Here is a 24,441-nt window from a genome sequence, read left to right as displayed (position 1 = left end):
TAGGAGGGTGTTGAAATTTTATCTGGATAAAACCAAGGATATTCGTAGGTCAGACCAATTGTTTATCAATTATGGATCAGTCAGGACGGGTCTTGCTACCTCTAAACAGTCCATCTCGAGGTGGATTGTGTCCTGTATACAATTGTGTTACCTAAAAGCTAATAAGACCTTAAGGGGTAAACCCAAGGCTCATTCCACCAGGGGCAAAGCTGCCACGACTGCTTTGCTACGTAATGTTCCAGTTGCAGAAATCTGCAAGGCGGCCACTTGGAAGTCGGTCCATACCTTTGCTAAGCATTACTGTCTGGACACTGATGCCAGGGCAGACGCTCAGGTTGGGCAGGCTTCGCTGCGAAATCTGTTTGCACAATAGTGGTTATTTCATTTTTTCTCCACCGCCGCTTTGGTGTGGGGATGGGCTTGCCATTCTATTCACTAGATTATGACTATACACAGAGATGCCCTACTACAGAAGGAGTAGTTTCTGTCCTGTAACTCTAGTTCTGTAGTAGGGGTATCTCTGTTATAGTCCTAAGCGCCCGCCCTCCTCCCCTGTGGAGAGAGATATTCATGTAAGGAATGCTACAGGTCTGGCGTGTTACGCCTTCAAAAAGAACTGAAAGTAAAAGGGACCTGCAGTGCATTCTGGGATACTGTGAAGTTCTGGAAAGTTCTCTTAAAGGCACAGTATCCTGTTCTGAGCCACATAATGGCAGCCTAAGGGGCTTGTCTGTCCATGTCTTCCTCTCTATCATTCCAGAGGGTTTTTGCTGTTAAGGCAAGAGAAATCTGGACAGGCTGTGCTGTTTGTGGATTTTTGGTGGAATTTCTAGTTGAAGTACTGGACAGTGTAGCCTGTGGCTATAGGCTGCATTATCTGTCTTTAATTCTCTCTTAAGTGTCTGTGCAGTTCTGTATTTTTCGACACCTTAAGAGATAATTTTTGATTGCTCCCGGGTCCACGCACATGGGCGGGACTATTCACTAGATTAGGACTATAACAGAGATACCCCTACTACAGAACTGGAGTTACAGGACAGAAACTACTCCTTCTTCTGGTTACTTCCTTTATTCACTTCTCTCCCAAGCTCTCAACAGAAAGCAGAAAGGCTTACCCCAAGGTACAGTAGAGGGATAGCAATTCAGATACAGAATGACACAGAATTGTTAAATCTATGACTCTACTAGAGACTGGGGACTTCATTTAGAGGGCAGTAAGGCAAGAAACCCTTAAAATTTCATATGACTCACTGACCACACCATGTATGTGATTCACTTGCCCTATGCCCACTTTAACCCCCTCACAAAGCCCCACTCCCACCGTGCTACCATTAATGCCCTCTGGCACACAACAGACCATAGTTTGTGGCCCCTGGGGAAATGTTTGTGAGTGCCCACGCTCTAAACAAATCCTTAAGTATTTGGATGTATGGGCTCCCAATAAACATACAGAGTGTGAGCTCAAGTGTACAGGGAATAAGCATTCAGTAGATGTCCTGTCCTTGCAGAGTAGCTTGTGATCAACTTAAATGCATCAGTTAAGAGAATTTGAATAGAAACGTTGGCCTCGTTGATATCTTTTATTTTGACATGCAAGAAGAAGCCCACATTGTGCATCACTTAGCAAATGAGTCTCTGCAAGAAAATACACAATTTTTTAAGTTAATGTGAACATGTGATAATATACAAAAGGTTATTTGCTGACAGTCACTCGCTTTCAGAGAGCATTTTGTGTATGGTTCTTAAATTTGGTCTCAGAACAGTTTTTATTTTGACTCATTTCCTATGTTGGCTTTTATTTGAGCTTTCTAATGTTGGGCTTCCAGCTGTGCATCTAGAGGTCAATATTTCAGAACTAGAAGAAAGAGAGGTGTATGTACTTCGTGGCATTCTCTGACACCTGACTTCTTGTTTTACAGTAAAGTCCCAAGCTTTGTGAAGATGTTTGCACCAGAGGGGTCACTTATCTTTCACGAGAAAGCCTGGAATGCCTACCCATACTGTCGAACCAGTGAGTATTCACCCCCAAAAACTAAACGTCGTAAGTGCTGTACACACGCTCACACACAATGATCATTCAATAGGTGATGCTTATCATTAGTGCCCATGTAAAAAATGTGTCTTCACTCTGCTATGTAATCTGTGAGTTTTCTCCTTATTGAACATTATCTTTTTATTGAAGAATGTATATGCCACCCAAATAACTGCATCCTCCCACCCCAGTGCAGAATCTGATAATCTACTGAAAACATTTAGCCTCTCTCCACTTCATTATAGCCCTTTTGTTCTCCTTGTCTTTTGTAGGAACAGTGAGTTTCACACTATAAATACTAGTGCCCACTGCAGTGCTTGTATTCCCCATATACACCCATCCGATGTCGAACATGCTGGATTCCTTTAGTTTGATTACTAAACCTTATATCCGGTCTCTGAACATCTCCCTTTCAGACAAATCACTATATATGTCCGGTGCAAGCAGTGCAACCCCAATACTGTCTTACCAGAGTGGGTGTGTCCCTCATAGAACTGATGTTACTCTCACATATGTGCTACCATTGTCTCTCATGCTTGGCAGTTGATGTCCTGCACCTATGCTTTCACCTATGTGGACTCACAGATGTAGAAAAAGTTATAAGGTGTTTCTGGTATTACTAGTCATAAGAGTAAGTAAGCAATTACAAGCATTGGCTTAGCTAATAGGTGTTGCCTAAGCAAAAGCTCTTGGCTTTGACAATGTGTTTTAGCCATGTTGTTTGACGGTGAGGTAATTTGGAGTGGAGTTCAGTAGGGTAGATATGATTGAAGTACATTGAGGTAGATTGGAGTGGAGTAGATTGGAGTGGGGTGGATTGGGTGCATTGGAGTAGGGCAAATTGTAATAGAGTGGGGTGGATTGGAGTAGGTTAGGTTGGACTGGGATGGATTGGAGTTGGGTAGATTGGCATAGAGTGGTATGGAGACGATTGGCGTGAAGTGCACTGGGTTAGATTGGGGTGGGGTGTGGCAGACTGGTATTGGGGGGTGTAGATAGGTGTTGCATGCATTGCAGTGGAGTAGATTAGAGTGGAGTACATTGGGGTGTAGTAGGTTGGTGTGGAGTGGAATAATGTGGGGGAGATTGGAGTGGAGTTGGGTTAAGAGGGGTAGATTGTGGTACTTTGGATTGTGGTGGATTGTAGTGGTGTGGTGTAAATTTTGCATTGCATTAGTTCAAGCTGCTTTTTGACATAACTGAGACATGGAATTTTGTGTATGTAATCAAGACTCAAACAGTCCTGTATTATTGCTCGGTTAAGTAAAGGTTTGTCCTTTGACCAAATGGATCGCCATAACATGATTGGTGCAGTTTGGATGTGGTGTATTAAGGGGACCAAACCTAATTCCGTAAGGCATAGTAAATATTGAGACTGGTGGGTACTACCAGGAGTCTTCTAAGGAAGGAGTTTTCTGCTGTTTTAGAAGTGAAGCCTTGCAAAACCCCTAAACTCCTGCCCCCTACATGATAACAGAACAGTGTGTGGCGTAGATGTGGATTAATGCATCAATTGGCTTGGAACCCAGTTTCCTTGCAAACCTGAATAGTGCCCCAAGATTATGATCAAAACACCTTTTCCTAACCTCTATAAGATGGTGCAAGCAGCCTATTTAGTAGATTTGTATTGGAGTGGGATGGGGTAGATTTGTATTGTATTGGAGTGAGGTATATTTGTATTGTATTGGAGTTGAGTGAGGTAGATTTTTGGAGTTGAGTGAGGTAGATTTTTGGAGTTGAGTGAGGTAGATTTTTGTAGTGGAGTGAGGTAGATTTTTGTAGTGGAGTGAGGTAGATTTTTGTCGTGGAGTGAGGTAGATTTTTGTCGTGGAGTGAGGTAGATTTTTGTCGTGGAGTGAGGTAGATTTTTGTCGTGGAGTGAGGTCGATGTGTATTGTTTTGGAGTGAGGTCGATGTGTATTGTTTTGGAGTGAGGTCGATGTGTATTGTTTTGGAGTGAGGTCGATGTGTATTGTTTTGGAGTGAGGTCGATGTGTATTGTTTTGGAGTGAGGTCGATGTGTATTGTTTTGGAGTGAGGTCGATTTTTGGAGTGGAGTGAGGTAGCTTTGGAGTGGAGAGGAACGGGTGGGTTTTGAGCGGAGTGGGGTAAATTGGTTGGAGCGGGGTACATGTGGAGGGGTCCTCTCCTACTCAATAACAACAAGAGAGACAGGGTTGGAATAGACACTCCTGTACCCCAATCAATATATCTTAACAACAGAGGAGTGACTCAAGTGGAAAAAACTAACATAAAAGTGATGATGTAATGTTAACCCACACTGTCCCGCAAATGTGATCAATGCTCACACACTTGCAGGCACAGAGCGGAAAAACAATCTCCGTCTCCCTAATTAAAGCCCAACGATTCCTAGAACGGGTAACCAGATGGGCTCTATAATACAAATCACCCAGTGCTCGACAAGAGGGAAAGAACCTTTCTTCTTAGAAGGACCCTCACTCACCACTAGTTGGTGACATGCTTCATCATTTGGTCCCCGCTGGGGTGACCGAATGTCCCCCCAGCGTGCTACAACGCCTGATTACAGCAGAGCTGGATGTGGTGAGTGCAACAGTGCCCAAATTAGGAGGTGACTAAACGTGAATGTGTGGTGTGTTAAAAAATGCAGAGGATGTGCCTTTACAAAATTTTAATAATGGCCAACCTGCATTAGTTAAAAACAAGGTGAGCGGATTCTGCAAGTTCTAAGTTAGGGAACTAGAATCCTAGTACTAATCAAAAATTGGTCAACATGTTTCTGCTGGAATTTCGCATTTTGCTCAGCATTCGTCAGGACCTAAATAAAAGTCCTACGGTGGTGTACGCACGCTAAGGCGTACCCTCCCGTGAGGCTCGGAATGTGAAAAATATTTACAGTGATGAATGGTTTCCGTGATTACCCCAGTACAAATTCAGTCGGGGTTCATCAAAAAACCTAGAGGGAGAAAAAGAGACAAACAAACATATATACAATTGATATCTTGAATCAAATGCGCCAGTCTGAGTATGTGTAAATTGCTTATTAAACATACTTCGTACCCCACCAACTGTAGGGTGTTGTCCCTGACTATAGGGTTAAAGTGCACCTAAAACCGTTCAGGTGCCCGTTCAAAATTGTAGAACAGGCAGTGGTATCTAGCTTGGCTGCATAGTTGGTGCTAGCAACGTTCTGCTTGTAAATACCAGCAGTAAACGTTATGAAATGAAAAAGCACTGTTTACACAGGATATTTGTTCATATTATTTACAATCGATAGGATTCACACTTAGTGTCCTCTTTTCCTCCCGCGAGTGTTGTCCATTGGATCACTCGCTTTGGACTCAACTTTGAGAGTCTGTCTGTTTGTTTCTTGCCAGATTTACGACGCGTGAAGATGTCCCACGCTGTCTTTACCGAAGGGGCATGATTCCGCCTCGATAGAGGTGGGTCCGCTTACGTGCATATTTACCTCCTTGCCCCTTTTATCATAAGATAGGGGTCTCCCTGCAAGCCCTGTGTCCGTACTGCTAGCCATTTTGTGAATCCTATCGATTGTAAATAATATGAACAAATATCCTGTGTAAACACTGCTTTTTCATTTCATAACGTTTACTGCTGGTATTTACAAGCAGAACGTTGCTAGCACCAACTATGCAGCCAAGCTAGATACCACTGCCTGTTCTACAATTGTGAACGGGCACCTGAACGGTTTTAGGTGCACTTTAACCCTATAGTCAGGGACAACACCCTACAGTTGGTGGGGTACGAAGTATGTTTAATAAGCAATTTACACATACTCAGACCGGCACATTTGATTCAAGATATCAATTGTATATATGTTTGTTTGTCTCTTTTTCTCCCTCTAGGTTTTTTGATGAACCCCGACTGAATTTGTACTGGGGTAATCACGGAAACCATTCATCACTGTAAATATTTTTCACATTCCGAGCCTCACGGGAGGGTACGCCTTAGCGTGCGTACACCACCGGAGGACTTTTTTTTAGGTCCTGACGAATGCTGAGCAAAATGCGAAATTCCAGCAGAAACATGTTGACCACTTTTTGATTAGTACTAGGATTCTAGTTCCCTAACTTAGAACTTGCAGAATCCGCTCACCTTGTTTTTAACTAATGCAGGTTGGCCATTATTAAAATTTTGTAAAGGCACATCCTCTGCATTTTTTAACACACCACACATTCACGTTTAGTCACCTCCTAATTTGGGCACTGTTGCACTCACCACATCCAGCTCCGCTGTAATCAGGCGTTGTAGCACGCTGGGGGGACATTCGGTCACCCCAGCGGGGACCCAATGATGAAGCATGTCACCAACTAGTGGTGAGTGAGGGTCCTTTTAAGAAGAAAGGTTCTTTCCCTCTTGTCGAGCACTGGGTGATTTGTATTATAGAGCCCATCTGGTTACCCGTTCTAGGAATCGTTGGGCTTTAATTAGGGAGACGGAGATTGTTTTTCCGCTCTGTGCCTGCAAGTGTGTGAGCATTGATCACATTTGCGGGACAGTGTGGGTTAACATTACATCATCACTTTTATGTTAGTTTTTTCCACTTGAGTCACTCCTCTGTTGTTAAGATACATGTGGAGTGGAACAGGGTAGGATTGAAGTGGGGTAGATAGGGGTACATGTGGAGTGGAGCAGGGTAGGATTCAAGTGGGGAAGATTGGGGTGGATTAGTATGGAGTAGATTGGAGCAGAGTAGGGTAGAATGGAGCAGACTGGGGCAGAGTGGGGTAGATTGGAGCAGGGCGGGTAGATTGGAGCAGAGTGGGTAGATTGGAGCAGAGTGGGGTAGAAAGGACCTGGCTGTTAAACTGAAACTACTCAAAGCAGCAAGGCCCTCTGCGCCTGGAAACTCTTGCGGGTAATTAGCTGCACTTTATAAATCCTTATTGATTGGAGCAGAGTAGGTCAGATTGGAGCTGAGTGATGCAGACAGGGGTAGATTTGAGTGGAGTGTGGTTGATAGGGTAGAGTTGGATGGGTTTGATTGGGTAAGATTGGAGTTGGGTAGGTTGGACTGTAGTAAAGTAGATTGGGGTGATTCAGGAGTGGGGTGTGATATACTGGGGTGGGATGGATTGGTATAGATTGGGTTAGAGTACAGTAGATTGAGTGGATGAGTGGGTAGATTTGTGTAGATTGAAGTGTGAAGTGGGTTAGATTGCGGTAGGTTTGGATTGGGGTACGGTTGGGTGGTTTGGGTTGGAGTGGGTGGTTTAGGTTGGGGTGGACTGGAGTAGATTAGAGTGGGGTCGATTGTGGTGAATTAGAGTGGCTTGCTATGTAGTAGTGTAAATTGGAGTAGAGTGCAGTAGGGTAGATCAAAATCAGAACAGAATCAGAACAAACACTGGTAAACGCAGAGATCAAAGAACTGTATCTAAAACAGGCATTTGAAACAGTACCAAAACAGGAACGGCACAAAGGAAACTACTCACCACACTTCCTTGTACCAAAACAAGACCTAACCCTGAGGCCAAATTTGGACTTTAGATTCATAAACAAATTCATACGGACATAACACTTCAAGATGTGTACCCTTCAAGAAACAATCCCGCAAATCCAAACAGGGAATTTCCTAGCAACAATAGACCTCAAGGATGCCTATTTGCATATTCCGATGAACAAAAAATACCTAAGATTCCTACACAACGGAACACACTACCAATTCAAGGTACTATGTTCGGAATAAAATTGCTCCACGGTTGTTCACAAAGTCCCTGGCCACAGTGGCCGCCTACCTAAGAAGAGAAAAAAATCCATGTATATCCCTATCTGGCGATTGGCTAATAAGGCGACGCACAAAAGAAATATGCCACTATCACGTTCAGAAGACAATCCAAACACTTCAAAGTCTAAGTTTCTCAATAAACCACAAAAAATCATCAACAAACCCAGAAATGGAAAAAAAAATTCTAGGGTGAATACTGAATACAAAGAACGAAAAGGCTTATCCTACACAGAACAGGATACAAGTTATCTACAAGGAAACAGTCCTCTACCAGAAGGGACAGTCTCTGACAGTGAGGAAGGTAATGAAACTTATGGGTATGATGGCATCATGCATCCCACTCATCAATCACGCTTGCCTACATATGCGACCATTCCAAGAATGGATCACCAACAGCTGGTCACAAGCCACAGGGAGTTGGGAAGATCTGGTGATTGTTACATAAAGGATACAAGCAGAGACACAATGGTGGGCCTACAAAAACATAGCACAGGGGAGACCTTTCAGGAACACAATTCCATCTATGACAATCACCACGGATGCATCCCTCAACGGTTTGGGAGCACATCTGAACCAACTACAGATTCATGGACGATGGAGCGAAGAAGACTCCATAAAACACATCAGTTTCTTAGAAATGAAAACGGTTCTTCTGGCACTCAAGGCATTCCAGAAACAGATTTAGGGAAAGACCATTCTGATACAGACAACACAACTACAATGTTTTACCTGAACAAACAGGGTGGAACGAAATCCTTTCCCCTGAGCAAACGTATGCAAGAAATCGGGCAATGGGCAATACCACAGCAAATCAATCTGCAAACCGTACATCTACCAGGAGTAGACAATGTCACAGCAGACCGGCTAAGCATACAAAACAGTAGCTCACACGAATGGGAGCTTAGGCATACAGTACAATAACTGTTCAACATCTGGGGAACGCCAGTGTTTGATCTCTTTGTAACAATGCAGAACAAGAAATGCCGGAACTTTGCATCCAGGTTTCCACACCACCCGTCAAAGGGAAATGCGCTTTCACTCAATTGGTCGCAGACATTTGTCTACATCTTTCCACCACTACCCCTGATACAAAGAGTACTACAAAAGGCAAGTGAACCAGGAACAAATATGATTCTCATTGCCCCCGTTCGCCAAGACAGACATGGTACTCCACTCTCCTAGAACTCACCAAAGGAGAGATGATCAGGATCAAAGCAGACAAGGACCTGCTAACGATGCAACAGGGCCAAATCTTTCACCCAGAACCAGCGACGCTACAACTAGCGGCCTAGCGCCTGAATACATACAATTTGGACACCTCAAAGTGCCGTACAGTACCATGGAGATTCTAAAGGAGGCAAGAAACCAGTCAACAACCGCTAACAACCATACCAATACAATAAACACACAGGAAACAGTAGTCCTATATCTTACCTACCTTTTAGACGGCAACATCAATTTTTCAAGCCTAAAGGTACACCTCGCGGCCCTAGTGGCGTACACAGGAGGAAAAACGTGCAAAAGCTTCTTTACCAGGCCACTCATCAAAAGATTTTTGGAAGGAGCAAAAAAAAATGGCTGCATCGAGAACTGCTCCTGTACAGTGCTGTCTCAGCTAATGGGAAACCGTTTGAACCACTGCATACAGCGGATATCAAACATATTACTCTCAAAACAGCATTTCTCATTGCAATAAAATCACTACGGAGAGTAAGTGAACTACAGGCATTAACTATACAGGAGCCCAATTTATAAGCCCACAAGGATAAAGTAATCTTAAAAACAAACCCACAGTTTTTACCGAAGGTGGTAACTAAGTGTCACTTGAATTAAAACATCATCTTGCTAGTTTTCTTCAAGGAACCAAAAACGAAGGCAGAAAAAAGCCTCCACACCGTGGATGTAAGGAGCGCTCTAATGTACTATCTGCAAAGAACAGAACAAGTAAGGAAAAGTAAACAGTTGTTTGTTGCCTATTCACATACCTACACATTATCAGCTGTCACTAAAGCAATCATTGCAAGATGGATAGTACAAGCTATACAACTAAGCTACACCAATGCCAAAAAGAACTAACAATACAACCAACAGCTCACTCCACTAGGAAGAAAGGAGCAAAGCTAGCTTTCATGGCAAATGTACCCATCAATGCCATCTGTGCAGCAGCAACATGAGCATCACCACACACGTTTGCAAAGCATTATTGTCTGGATATACAAATTAATAAGGAAGCTCAAATTGGACAAAGGGTGCTTCAACACCTGTTTGCTAAATCTTCCTCTCACCACAGCCTCCCAAACACGGGAGAAACCGCTACATAATCTGGTGCACATTATGTGAATCCAGAAAAGGATTCACGTTGCAAAACGAAATGGTTACTTACCAGTAGGAGTAGTTTTGCAGCTTGAAAAGTTTTCTTTATTTACATGTGGCCCACCCAGCCTTCCCCTAGAAGGAACACAAACAGGTGGGGAAGCAAAGTATAACGTTAAGAACTATAAATAAGGACCATCACAAGGATTAAACAGCATAGAACACAAAAAAGAATCTGAAGATGGCCACCGCGCACGTCTACCTTCAAGATGCCGTCTGACGTCATACGGGACGTACCTCCCACCAAATGGTGGTCGACAGCGTCCAAAACAAAAAACAAGCATTTGCAATGCAATAGGTCTCGCATTTGTGAGAGTTTAAGCTATTGGCATTGTTAATGTCAATTCCTTTTATTTGTTTTAAAAGCCAACACGTATATAAAAGGCATTGTGATTTACAATGCCAACAGCTTAAACTCTCGCATACGCAAGACCTATTGCATTGTAAATGCTTGTTATGGTTTGTAGTCTTAAAACGGAATGAAGCTACTTTGATGATGATGACAGAAGTAAAAAGAGGGAGATTCTAGGGCGGGGGAAGGAGTGAAGGCTTGGAGAGCATCCAACTGAAGAGAAAGCCGACCGAGCTGAGAGAGAGCTGAAGGGGGAGAACATGAGATGTGAGAGGGAGAAAAGAATAAAGTTTGAGTTGTGAAGAGATATATGTCAGTGATGGAGAGCACTGGTGAGGGACAGTGTGTTAAAGAGAATGCAAAGGACCATAGAGAACGCTGTCAAGGGGGTCAGGGCTGCAGGAAGGGAGACTGGTAAATGGGCTGTGGAGAGAGACAAAAACGGAGCCTGACCGACAGGGAAGATGCGAGAGAGAGGTGGCGAGAGAGGCCAGGGTACAGCGTGACAACGTCAGCCACACTGAGGGCGAGAGGGGTGCGGGTGGAGAGACAGAGAGGCGGATAGAGGCCAGGATGCGCTGAGAGACAGACACGGGCTGTGAGAGGGACAGACTGAAAGACGTAAATTATTATTATTTTTTTTGTAAACTATGTTTTTATTGCAGAGTCATGGGGTATACAAGCAATCATTCCGACATGTTAGCCTCTGGCAGCTGCCGTCCACAGATCATAATTGAAACATCACACAGCCATTTAGCCCACAACCCAGAGGCCGGGCGGCGTCCGCCATAAAATGCCAGGGACATAAGGAATAAAGGAAGAAAAGAAAACACATGAAAAAGCAATCGTTTCCAGTCGGTATAATGGTCTGTCGTCCGCTTTTCTGTATCCCCTCAGTCACCCTTCTCAACATTTATACTCTAAAAGGAATCCACAACTCCCCCTCCCACCTCCCTCCCCCCGTACTGCTGTTGGTGTGGGCCTCATTCAAGCATAGATAACCATATTCAGAAAAGATCCGGGGGTCAATATTCATTCCCAATTGTGTCTCACGGAACTTCTTACAATGGTCCCTCACCCTACTCCTCATCTTCAACCAAATAGTCTTTTAGCGCTTGCACTAGTCCCTCCCACGCCCTTGCCATCTCCATACTCTTTTCATTAGCCGCCCGAGTGGCCTGCTGGAGCCTAATCATACTTTCACTACGGGCCCATTTCTGTAGTTCATTCGTCCACCTACTGCTGGATGGGCCCTCCCTCGACTTCCAGTGCCAGGTGATTTCCCTCTGTGCTAATATGAGGCCCAGGTCAATGAATTTATTAGTGATTTTTGTTTTTGCCGTGTGGGGGAACCAAAGCAGCAAACAGGTTGCCATGTCATATTCCACTTGTCGATCAGTAACTACCCTAAGGAAGCTCCCCCACCTCTGACCAATATAGCCCCAGTTTCGGACAGTTCCATAACATGTGGTCTAGTTCCACATCAGGTGCTAGGCATCTAGGGCATGCCGCCCCATGGACCTGGAAATGCCTCCTGATCTTCCTCGGGGTAAGGTAAGCTCTATGTACTACAAAAAAGTGTACCAGCTGAAACCGAGCATTTCTACTCCCTTTCCAAGTTCTCCTCAGAATGTGGCCCCATGTCGCATCCGGTATGGGTTTCCCAATGCTCTCCTCCCACTTCTGTTTCAACACTGTAAGTGGTTCTAGGCCCTCATTCAACATTTGGGAATAGAGGCAGGTGACCGCCTTGAATGTGCCCACCGCCATTACCACGTATTGGCAGGCCATGGTCGTGCTGGGCTCCGTCTGTCCAGTTATCCAGTGTTTGCGTATTGCCGTTGTCACGGCCGCATACAGGAGGAAACTACCATCCGGGAGGCCAAAATGTTCCTGCACCGTCCGGAATGGCAGTAATTCGCCATGAGCATATAGGTCGCCTACCATGTGGAGTCCCAAATCCTCCCAATCCATGAGCGGGGACCAGTCCCCCACCATGCGGCAGCGCCGTCAACATACCTAGCGGGATTTCGGGAGCATATGGGTGATCCACCCCCGCCCTCTTCTGGCTTCTGTTCCAACACAAACGCAGGGTCTTTTCCTCTAACGTTAAACCTCGTAACTCAAGTTTCTGCTGCATGATAATATAGGGCAGGATGTGCCTCTGTATTCCCCCCCTCTGGCCTGGACCGGGCCTCTAAACTCCTTCGCTACGTTCTGTGTGAGGATCTGTAGCTGCGCCGCCAAATAATATAATTCAAAATTAGGAACCGCTAGTCCCCCTTCTGCTTTTGGCCTCAGCAGCGTATCCAGTGCTACTCGGCGCCTCCCGTGGCCCCACAAAAAATCCGTTGTTAGGGTGCATAACTCTTTAAAGATCCATTGTGGAATCCACAGTGGCAGCGTGCGAAAATAGTAGAGCAGCCGAGGCAAAGCCACCATTTTAAGCAGCGCCACCCTGCCCTGTACCGAGAGGGGAAGGGTCACCCAGAACGCCATGCAGCCCCTCGGAGCTCGTATGCAACGCCCTATGTTCCCTTCTAACGTACTATCAGCCCCGTGGTAGATGCGGACCCCTAGATAGGTGAAGCATGAGTGCTCCCAAATCATGTCCTCGGTCAGCCGTGGCCGGGGCATGGTCGCCCGTAACGGGAAAAGGCAAGTTTTACTCCAATTGACCCTAAGGCCTGAGAGCCTCCCAAAGTGTGATAACATTGCAGTCGCTCCATCCAGGGCCTCAGCCGTGTCCTCCAAGAACACCAGCAAATCATCCGTGTAAAGTGAGACGTATTGTGGGATCCCGCCGCACACAATACCAGCATAAGCCCTCCCTGCTCTAGCCTGGGCCGCCAGCGGTTCCATCGCCAGCGCGAACAGCAACGGGGAAAGGGAACACCCCTGCCTCGTCCCTCTTCGCACCGGATAGTCGCAGGATATGACCGATCCTAGTCTCACCCTGGCTGTCGCCGAGGAGTAGAGGACTTTCGTCCATCGTCCAAATTGGTCGCCCAAGCCGAACTTCTCCAGCACCCTATCAAGGTACCCCCATTCTAAGCTATCAAAAGCTTTTTCAATATCTATGGACAGCACTGCCGGCATCTGATCTGGGTCCAAGGAACTCTCCAACACCCGTACAAGGCGGCGGATATTAGTCGAGGTGTTCCTGGTTGGGATAAACCCGGCCTGATCGTCATGGACCAGTGTGGTTATGTGTGGCAATAGTCTGGTAACCAGAATACGACTCAGAATTTTATAGTCCACCGTCAGCATGGACAACAGCCTATATGAGGTCACATCGCTACTCTCCTTTCCTGGCTTCAACAGTGGAACGATCAGCGCCTCCCTCATCGACTGAGGCCGATGTCCCAGCTCCACCGCCTCGACATAGACCACTAGCAGACGGGGCGCCAAAACATCAATATATTTAGCGTAAAATTCTATCGGTAGGCCATCTACTCCCGGTGTTTTGTTCCGAGCCATCTGCTTGATCGCCCCTCTTATCTCGGGAAGTGTTATTGCGCAGCCCAGATCCTCAACGCTATCCTCATCCAACTGAGGGAGCTGAATCTCCGTCAGATAACCCTCTATGTCGGAAGCCTCAGCCTCCGGTTGACTTCGGTAGAGCCACCTGCAGTGCCTTCTGCAAACTGCCCTAGTATATGGTGCTCGGAGTTTGTCATTACGAACTCCACAGCACCATAATGGCTACACTGAAAACTGAGAAGTTTGGTATCAAACTTCTCAGCACATTAAACCCACACTGATGCCAGTGTGGGGTTTAATGAAAAATGCACACAGAGGGCATCTTGGAGATACCCCCTGAAAACTAACTTACCACTAGTGTCCAGGCTGAGTGGCTGCTTTCAGCTGCCACCACCAGTCATGTTTCTCGACACCTGGGTCGAGAGCCTGCTGCTCTCGGGGGCCTGAAACGATGCACATCCTGGAACGAGGTGGCAAGCTTCCTCCCCCAGGATGGGCAGGGTCCACGAAGGGGAAGCTTTAAAGGCTTGCCGCCTTAATGAGCTTCCTCAGGCCACTTGCTGCTTTCAGCAACTGGTCCCCACTGGTTCTGACGCCCACTTTGTGTGGAGAACCTGCGGGAACCACAAGTGAGGAAGAGAGATGTGCCCACCTCTGCCAACTCCACCCCTCAGGGAGGCGAGGTGAAGCACAACTCTCAGTCCCCGCAGATGGGGAGCCTCATCCAACCAGGGAAAGGCTTATGCCCCCCTCCCACTGGAGGGAGCCATAATAGGGGGTATACCCACCCCAGGGAAGAGAGCATTTTGTCCCAACCTTTTTACCTACCCGTAACACCCCTAAATATAGTATTTAGGGGCACCCCTGAACCTTGCTTCCTCAGACCAGAAGGAACTACAAGAAAGAAGGACCTAACAGCTGTGCCAAAACTAACAAGAGGAAGACACACACTGACCTGGCCCCAGCCCTACTGGCCTGTCTCCACCTCAATCCTGCTCCTGCGAAATTCTGGTGACCTGCAGCCAGCAACCTCGAAAGCCCCTGAAGACCTCCCTGCCTTCAACCGCAAAGACTGTGTCTCCCTGAACACTGGATTTGTTCATCGCCAACCTCTGGCTCCAGCCGGACACCGCAAGTCCGCACAACTCTGCACCCACCGTACACGGCCTGAGTTTGAGTGGGCAAACACCACAAGGAGGTCCCCCTGGCGATCCTGACCCGAGTTCCGGCGACACCTGACCTGCCTCAAACCTCCAGCCGACGCCCGCAGCCTAAATGCAGAAGTTCCCCCCCAACCGTGACCAGAAACTGCTAAGATGATCTGACCCTAAAATACACCCCTGCACCCGATGCCCCACGGCCTTGGATGGTCCCAACAGACGGTTACTAACTAAACCCCAAGATCCCAATTTACCTCTCACAGTGGTGGTCGCACCCAAAAGACCTTTATTCCCAAGCCTGCAGTGCCTTCTGCAAACTGCCCTAGCGCCGCTGAGGGTGCACATTTGGCGCTACTTTATTTCCCCACTTGCCCTGAGCTAAAGTCCGGGAGCTTTGCTCCCACAACCATGTGGCCTGCTCGTCAGCAGCCACCAACCGGAGGCCCCCGATCTGCCGTTGAATAACATTTGGCCTCAGCACTCTGCACCTGGCCACCCAGTGCCGCTGAGGGTGTAACGAGAGTGCATCCCTGACCCTGGGAACCCCTGAGTCTACCCCCGGAACCTCAACTCCCACTACTGAATACTTACCCTAAAACTGATAACACTATTTTCCGCCATAGGATAACATTGACAGTTTTTTGGGGGAAAAGTTTTAAAACTTAAAGAAATTATTTGAAATAGTACTAACTGCGTAGAATCCAGGTATACTACACTGTGTAAAAAACAGTAAACTCAAAAGTAACTTACCTGTAATTTTACTCCAAATCATATACAAAGTATTTGTACTGTGTTCTGAAAAACATTGCATTATCTGTAACACTACTGTAATCAAATCAAAGTACATTTACAATTGCAATCCAAACTGTGTTACAATCTGTATATTTACTGCAAAGTACTTATCACTTACCTGTGCCAGGCTAGCTTGGTTCCAGGAAATAAAATGTTTTTATACAAAAACAATTGGTCTGAAATTCAGTCTTTGAGTATGTGAATTCATTTGCTGACTGTGTACAACAAATGCTTAACACTGTCCTCTGATAAAGCCTTACTGCTCGACCACACTACCACAAATAGAGAGTGTGGTGCTATCTACTTTTACCTCTGCCTACCTTTGAGGTTCCACTGGACTCTGTGCACACTATACCTCACTTTGGTATAGTATATACAGAGCCAGCTTCCCACATAAACCCACACTGATTCCAGTGATGGATTTACCAATGCATGCACCCAGAGTGCACCTTAGAGATGCCCCCTGAAAACCTACCAGCCTCTGATGGTTTCTCCAGCCTGCCATCCAAGACACTGTTCTGGCCTAGGGTGAGAGGAGAGCCTTTTGCTCTGAGGAGACCAAGAACAAAAGCCTGTCCCCCCCCCCACCCCTCCATGACCTCCTGATTAGCCTCCCTAGGTCAGCAAGCTTCAATAAGCTGATGCCTTTGGAATGCAAATCTGCTCCCCCCCACAGGAGAGGAAGCCGCCCCCCCTTTGTCCAGTACCTCTTTAGCACATGGGCAGGTTGGGAGGGGACTTAGCTAATCAGAAAGGCGTGCCACCCCCAGGTTAGCAACACCCCTACAGTGGGCTAAACTGAGATGGACATGATTTTTCAGAAGTTCCCATCTTTGTGATGGCATACTTACCCACTTCCAATAGGAAGTGGTTATATAGGGAGCGTGGTGACCCCTCGGGTCACTAGCCCATTAGCTATTACCCTGCACTCCCCTAACACCCCTAAATTTAGTATTTAGGAGAGCGCGTGGCCTCAGAAGAGCAGATCCTGATGACCTGAAAAAAGAAGACGGACGAGAAGAGTTGCACCTCAAGAACAGAACACCCAGCAATTGATTTGGCGCCCATCCCACCCTTCCTTCTGCCTTTGCATATTACACCACAAGTGGACTTGCCCTGCAGCTGCTAAAGGAAAGGCCAAGAGGACTCAGGCCCTGCAAAAACCTGACATTGCCAAGAACCACCGAACCAGAGTCCCCCAGCCAGTCTAGAATGGGCCAATGGGGTCAGCGTTGTCCCCAAGTTCTCAAGGTACTGAGTCTATTGTGGAGTGACCCCCTGACGTCGCCTGGAGCCTCTGTTGGCAGACCACCCTCAACTGCGAGTGTAGCTGGACGGAGAAACCCAACACCCCTAAGACCCTCTGCACCCAGACGCCCCATCCTGAGGAGAAGAGGGCCAAAGGTATTCCCACGGCCCCCAGCATCCCAAGAACGGAAGCTACTAGTTGGTTGGTTTCACAGAACTGGTCCCCTAGTTCTCTCCTGCAGCCTCGTTTTACCACAATCATTCTCTATTGGATAACATTGGACCCTGACGCTGTTTGGCACCTCTGCACCCAGCCATCCTGGTGCCGCTGATGGTGTTCTGCTGGCACTGCCTTGGACCTTGACCACCACTCACTTTAACTCCTGGAGAAGTGTCCCATAAGTCGTTGACAAGAACTGATAAACTTCATTTGGTTTTCCTTTCATAGGTTAACATTGCATAACTCCTAAATTGCACTGTCCGCTTTTTGAACTGAAAACTATTTAAAAAAGTACGTACATGAACGATTTTTGTCCAGCGCCTAAACATATATAAAAATACTTGCTGTTTTTATAAATTGCTGTGGATTTCCTTTTTGAGTCTTGTCTCTTCTATTAACCATTGTGTGTATTTTCAGATATCTTGCACTCCGCTGTGTTATGCCTAAGACTGCTCAACCATCCTCCATCTAACACAACACTTAGAGATAGCCGTAGCAAGCACCTGTCCACTCATAAGGGAATTCCTGAACTCTTAACACAGTAGATCAGATTTCTGGTATATCACATAAAGAGCCAGCTTCCTATAGTTCAAAAAGTTTAAACTTACTGCAATGTATCCTGTATTAGGGTATCTTTCATAGATTCACATGCCTGAATCATTCCCAGTCGTCGGGATGGGAGTCCCTGATACATAAGTAAAGTAATGTCCCATTAGACATATAGAGTAATAGGCCTAAGGCCTCACATCAGTAACATATCCAGGTCCTTTTGTAATACGGACCAAACTCTAGAGCACAACCAACCTGCTGTCACCACCCTCTGGAACCTTCCTGGAAGGAGCTCTAGTCCCTCAGATTTTCTACCGCACGTCGTGCCAAGGGAGTCTCCACTGAGCTCTGCTCAGGTTTTCCTTATTTCTTGGATTTAGGTATTTCTTCGGGTTTTTCTCTGTCTTAGTGAAGTATTGACTGTCTTCATGTTGGACACTCCTAAAAAAGGCCTCTTTAGGCCCTGTGGTATCTGCAAAAAGAAGAGGTTACATGTCGACGACCAACATAAGGCCTGCCTCTGTCTTTATCCGGACCATTCACTTAAAGACTGCCAGGTATGTCATACCTTTTCTACAAAAACTCTTAAAGACCGTGAGGGAAGGCTTTTGACTTGGCTACAGAGGCTTAAGGACAAAGAAGACCTCTTGTCCTCTGAGGAGAGTGAGAGCTCATGTCTCTCCAGGTCCTTCTACGCAGCAACCTCAAAAGAAGACGCAGAACAAGTCTTCGGAGGCTTCAAAACTTAAAGATTTACCTGCCAGGGAGTCTCCTCCCCTTCAAGGGTCGCAGAAACCAACTTCAGACCCTCTAACTCCTCCACCGAGGGTGAAACACACTTTTAAAAAGCCTTCCTCAGCCCCGTCGACTACTGGCCTCTCCTCATACAGCTATTGGAGTGGCTTTGTCTACCATTTCTACACTTTCGGTCTCGTCAGCGTCCCTTTCGTCGATGCCGTCTTCGTCCACGACACATATCCCTTTGTCGTCGACTATCAAAATCAAGAAATCTTCGTTGACGACCGCGTCGACGGCTAGCTCGACGGCGACAAGAGCCTCGTCGTCGATGATGCGCACGTCGCTGAAGAGTGTACCGTCTAAGACCATCCTGTCGACGACGACTTCGACTACAAGAGGTCCCTCATCAACGGTAGTGCCCATTGTGACCATCGATGATTATTCGTCGACAATGACTATACCCACGATGGCCTCGTCAACGACGCCTAAATCAAAGACGGAAATAACATATTTTCTGCAAAAAATCACGAAACAGAGGCTGACGCCCTCTTTGACATCACCCAGTAGAGTTCAACCATTACTTCCCTCTCATCTTTTGGATGAAGATGATGATTCGGATTCGGACAGTATGTTTAGGGCTGCAAGAAGTCCCTCTGAGCTCAATGTTAATTATCAGGAGGACTCTGATTATGATGATCAAAACATGGATGAGCAGGCATACCCTCATGACTAAAGCCGTCATCAACAGCCACAGATGGTTTGTCTTCCTTCAGCCTTGGTCTCTGACCTGCAATTTATGATCTCAGACTACAAAAAGAGGTTCCCGTCTCCTGCTACAGTTCTCTCTCCACCTCAGAGAGCACAATTCCCACCTCCTCCGCCTCCTATCATTGAAGTGCCTGTGCCGCCTCTTCCCTCTACGGACGATGAGGATGATGAACCACAAGAAGGGGGAATTCAGGATACTCAGTCACATCACGACGAATGGGACAACTATGTTATCCTCTACCAGCCTCACCATTGCCTCCTCGGGCGGACTCGCCTCCCGAATATATTGGAGGTTTCCATAATCTCCTGGAAAGAGTAGCACATCGTTTATAACTGCCAATGCCTTCTCACCAACAAGACGGTTTCCTCTACGATTTCAAGGAACCTTTCAAAAAATCTGTTTGGTCTATGCCTGTCATAGATTATATTTGGGATCAAGATAATGCAAAACCCTTCTACAGTTCTTCCAGTCTTGCCAAGATTGGATAAAAAAAAGGGCTCCAGACAACCCTCCAGCCTGCCTCATAGGCCATCCCAAGCCTGATTCAGTGATTGCTCAGGCAGCTCAACACAGATCAAAAAACCCTTCTGCCCCACTTTCAGCGCCTCCGGATAAAGAGGGCAGACGCTTGGACAATATTGGAAAGCGTTTTTCCTCCATTTTGGCGTCTAACTCATTAGTGTTATTGGAACGCTGGTACCCACATTGATGGGGCCCTCCAAAGGATCAAAAAAGATAGATTCGGCAAGATTTTTGAGTACCCTTCAATATAAAAGCACCCCTTTTTGAGGCTCAAGGGGTAACTGGCATTATTCTAACAGAGGAGGCTAGCAGCAGTATAGGTCTTCCTACTCCTCCTCCAACCAACAATACAGGCCACAATTTCAGCAGAGACAACAGACTCAGACTTCATACAACAAGTCTTCCTTTCGTGGAAGGGCCAGACGACAGAAGGATTCCGCCCGACGCCAATGACTTCTCTCTGCCGCCAGTCTCCACTTCTTCTCCACCTTCTTCTCCACCTTCCAAAGTGGGAGGAAAAATATCCCACTATCTTCAGAATTGGAATCAGATCATGACCGCTCGTTGGGGTTCTCCAGCTGGTGCAGTTTGGACATTCTCTAGAATTTGTGCAAACTCCACCAAAGACACCTCCTCAACATATGGCTCACAAACAATTACATCTCTTACTCCTGGAAATATCATCAATGATCCAGAAGGGAGCTATAGAACGGGTTCCTGTTCGTCAAAGTGGACAAGGTTTTTACTCCTGATTCTTCTTGATGCGCAAAAAGGAAAAGAAATGGAGGCCAATCCTAGATTTAAGAAACCTAAACAAATTCTTGAAAAAGAAATCATTTCGCATGGTCACCATTCAGGAAGTCCTGCAGCTTCTCAAGGCGAACGACTACATGGTATCCTTGGACCTCCAAGATGCCTATTTTCATATTCCTATCCACAGAAGACACAAAAAGTTTCTGAGGTTCGCTGCGACCGGCAAACACTACCAATTCCGGGTCCTGCCTTTCGGGCTCAAATCAGCCCCACACATCTTCACAAAATTCCTTTCCCCAGTGGCTGCATACCTCAGGCAACAACATCACCAAGTCTTTCCTTATCTCGACGACTGGCTCGTCAAGGCACCCTCTTGACAGCACGAGAAAGTCTTCCAGAGCCTGTCTACGGCTTTTCAAAAGATTGGGTCTTACCCTCAACCCAGACAAGTCCTACAGCCTTCTCAGCGGATAACATTTCTGGGAGCTGTCCTGGAAAAAGCTTACCTGTCACAGGAGCGACAACAAAAAACTCCTCCATTTGGCAGAATGCATACGGAGAAGAAAGTCTCTTTCAGTGAGCCTTTTCAAATCCCTCCTCTGAATGATGTCTTCTTGTTCCCTACTGTTGCCTCCGCATGCGTCCTCTTCAAGAGGCTCTCTCGGCTCTGGATTCAAATCAACGGATCCTTCGACGACAACATACAGGTGACTCCTCAGATGGTCGCCTCTCTAAACTGGTGGACTCAGCCACAAAATCTGTCTCGAGGCCCCTACCCTTTCTAACTCAAGCCTCTTCTCAAGTGATAACCAGGGATGCGTCTCTCGAAGATTATGGAGCCTTCCTTCAGGAGCTTCTCATCAGCGGGAAGTGGTCATCTTCCGAGCGGAAACTGCACATAAACCTCCTAGAGCTCAGAGCAGTCTATCTAGCCATTCTGGCTTTCCTTCCCAGGATAAAAGGTTCTCTAGTGCTCGTCAGAACAGACAATACTACGACGATGCACTACCTGAACAAACAGGGAGGAACTCGTTCACTCTCACTCTCTCAAGAATCTCAAAAAATTTGGAACTAGTCACTTCAGCACAAAATTTCCCTGCGAGCGGAGTACGTTCCAGGAAGAGACAATACATTGGCAGCCTCGCTAAGCAGACTGCAGACGACCTGCCGCGAGTGGGAGTTGACCCAAGATACTCTCAACAGCATCTTCTCTCAGTGGGGCGAACTGTTGGATCCGTTTGCCACACAGCAGAACGCCAAATGCCAACACTTCACAAGCAGGCATTTCCAACAGGGTTCTCTGGGGAATGCATTTTCAATAGCATCGTTCGGCATATTCGCCTACGCCGTTCCACCGATTCCCCTGATTCCCAGGCTCCTCAGGAAGATGAAAGCAGAGCCCTGCACGCTGATTCTAATAGCCCCAGCATGGCCTCGCCAACATTGGTTCACGGAACTCCATCTCCTCTCCCTGAAACCTCCAATTCAGTTGACACAGTTTCCATCTCTCCTCACAATGGACCAGGAACAAGTCCAACACCCGGATCCAGCATATCTCAAACTATCTGCCTGGCACCTGAGTTCCACGAATTTCAGGGCTTAAACATTCCACCAGACTGCAGAGCTGTTCTATCTCGCACTCGAGCGGATAGTACAAACAGGACTTATTCCTTCAAATGGAAAAGGTTCTGTATCTGGTGTAGATCTGCTAAGGTGCATCCTTTCACATCCTCTCCGGAAGAGATGTTGCCATACCTTCTCTATCTAGCAACTTCGGGCCTCGCTCATGCTTCCATCAAAGTTCACCTGGCAGCAATATCCTGTTTCAGGAGATCTTCTACAGGATCTTCTCTTTGGTCTAATAGATTGATAAAACAATTTCTCAAAGGTCTGTTTCGGATTTTCCCCTCCCGTAAAGTCTTCACCTCCAACATGGCAGCTCAACACAGACCTTGCTCAGCTTGAGACATCCTTTTGAGCCGATATACAGAGCTGATCTCAAGTTCCTTTCCTGGAAGATTGCGCTTCTTCTAGCCCTTGCATCTGCAAGACGAGTTAGTGACCTTCACGCTTTCACAATACAAGATCCCTTTCTTCAATTCAAGAACAATAGGGTAATTCTTCGAACTAATCCAAAATGTATTCCAAAAGTCCTGTCGGACTTTCACCTGAACGAGCCCATTGTCTTAAAGACTTTCTTTCCAAATCCTCAAACAGCAGCTGAAAGAGTTCCATATTAATTGGATTTGAAACTCTGCCTTAAATTCTACCTTGACAGAACGAAAGCATTCCGCAAGTCCAACCAACTTTTCGTGGCTTACAGTTTACCTAGGAAAGGTTTTCCCCTTACAAAACAAAGTATTTTTAGATGGATCTCTGGTGCTATTGTCTTCTGTCACCAACAAGCTGGTCAACCTTTACAATGAAGAATTGGTGCCCATTCCACTAGGGCAGTTTCTACTTCTATGGCATCCACAGCAAAGCTGAGACCCGTGGCGGACACGAGAGACGTGGGACCGGACATCTTGGACATCCTGCATTTTGCTACCTGCACTCCTTTCTTGAAGGCTCAGTAAGTTGTGCATTGGGGTACGAGAAGCCCCATATCCAAGCATCATTTGAACCAAAGCCCAGGTCCCCACGCTCCATGAGTGTCCCGTGGGCCCCGCCTTTACATGTGTGCTTGACGTGTCTTGCCGGCTCCTCGCCCGTTGGCTAGTGAGCCCCCTGAAGACGCCATCTTGAATCTGACTTGCGATCCTGGTTGCTCCAGGCTTGCTCCCTGCAAAGGAGAAGCGCCACAGACCTTGCTGGTCTGCAACCGAGCCAATCTCGACATCCTTCGTGGGTTGCAGTTGCCAAGGCTTGTTGGGTCCAATCCGGATACCGACGCTGCAGTCATCTAGATCCATCGTGGGACAGCTCGAATCCAGCTCCTGGTCATTGTCGATGCCTCCTGGACCTCGTGTCTGAAGAGACAAACTCACCTTCTTGGTTCCTTTCTGGTCACTGGCTAGTGACTCAGACTCTGTCCCCTCTGCTTTCAGGTTCTTCACATCTCTGATCCACCCGGACACTTTTCCTCTGGTCGCCTGCAGCACTTCTTAGCAGCTTTCCATAGAAAACGACGACGAAACCCGACATCAAAAGACACCCATGCACCTGGCTTCGTGGGTGAGGTAACACGAGTACTCTGGTAGTCTCGAGGGTATTGGCCCTCCTAGTGTCTAAGTCTTAAAGGGTTCCGTCGTAGTCCATCCGGAAGTGTCCTTAACTTGTAACTTTTACGAACTCCATAGAAAGTCAATGGGAACCCGCGCCTGTGTTTAGACACTGCATGCGGCTCCCTTGGGTCTCCTACTTCCTAACCGTTGGTTGTTTAGTGTAGCCCCAGCGATTCTAGAGGCCCCAGGCCTGCTTTCTAACTCTCACGTGGTACTTATACCACTTTCTTAGTATATGGTTAGTGAGGCCCTTAGGGCATAACATATATTGTGCAACTTATTGTGTATTAACTGTGTGACTTGTATTGCATTTTTACCTCTGACCTCATAAAAAGTGCAGAGGGGTTGTGTTTAGATTAAATACATATGTATTTGATATATACCTTGTGTGGTTTCCTTTCATTTGGTATTCAAGGGATTATATATGGTAAAACAACTTGCTCAACTCGCCTACTGAAGTCTTAGCCTAAAGACTGCTGGTTCATGCTACAACTAGGA

The 24,441-nt window shown here is 46.7% G+C and overlaps 1 protein-coding gene across 1 annotated transcript in view; it reads left to right on the top strand.

Moving 5' to 3' along the window:
- LOC144768560 (phosphatidylinositol transfer protein beta isoform-like) overlaps positions 1–24,441 on the top strand; it is a 372,071-nt gene that overhangs the window by 169,076 nt on the left and 178,554 nt on the right. Inside the window, exon 4 of the mRNA XM_078652332.1 lies at positions 1,920–2,011. Coding sequence (XP_078508458.1) covers positions 1,920–2,011 — 92 coding nt within the window. The remainder of the gene's footprint in view (positions 1–1,919; positions 2,012–24,441) is intronic.

Source organism: Lissotriton helveticus, chromosome 7 (genome assembly GCF_964261635.1).
Source record: "Lissotriton helveticus chromosome 7, aLisHel1.1, whole genome shotgun sequence".
Classification (NCBI taxonomy): Eukaryota; Metazoa; Chordata; class Amphibia; order Caudata; family Salamandridae; genus Lissotriton; species Lissotriton helveticus.
The sequence above is the reverse complement of the archived record's forward strand: the minus strand, read 5'-3'. Positions and strand labels throughout refer to the sequence as shown.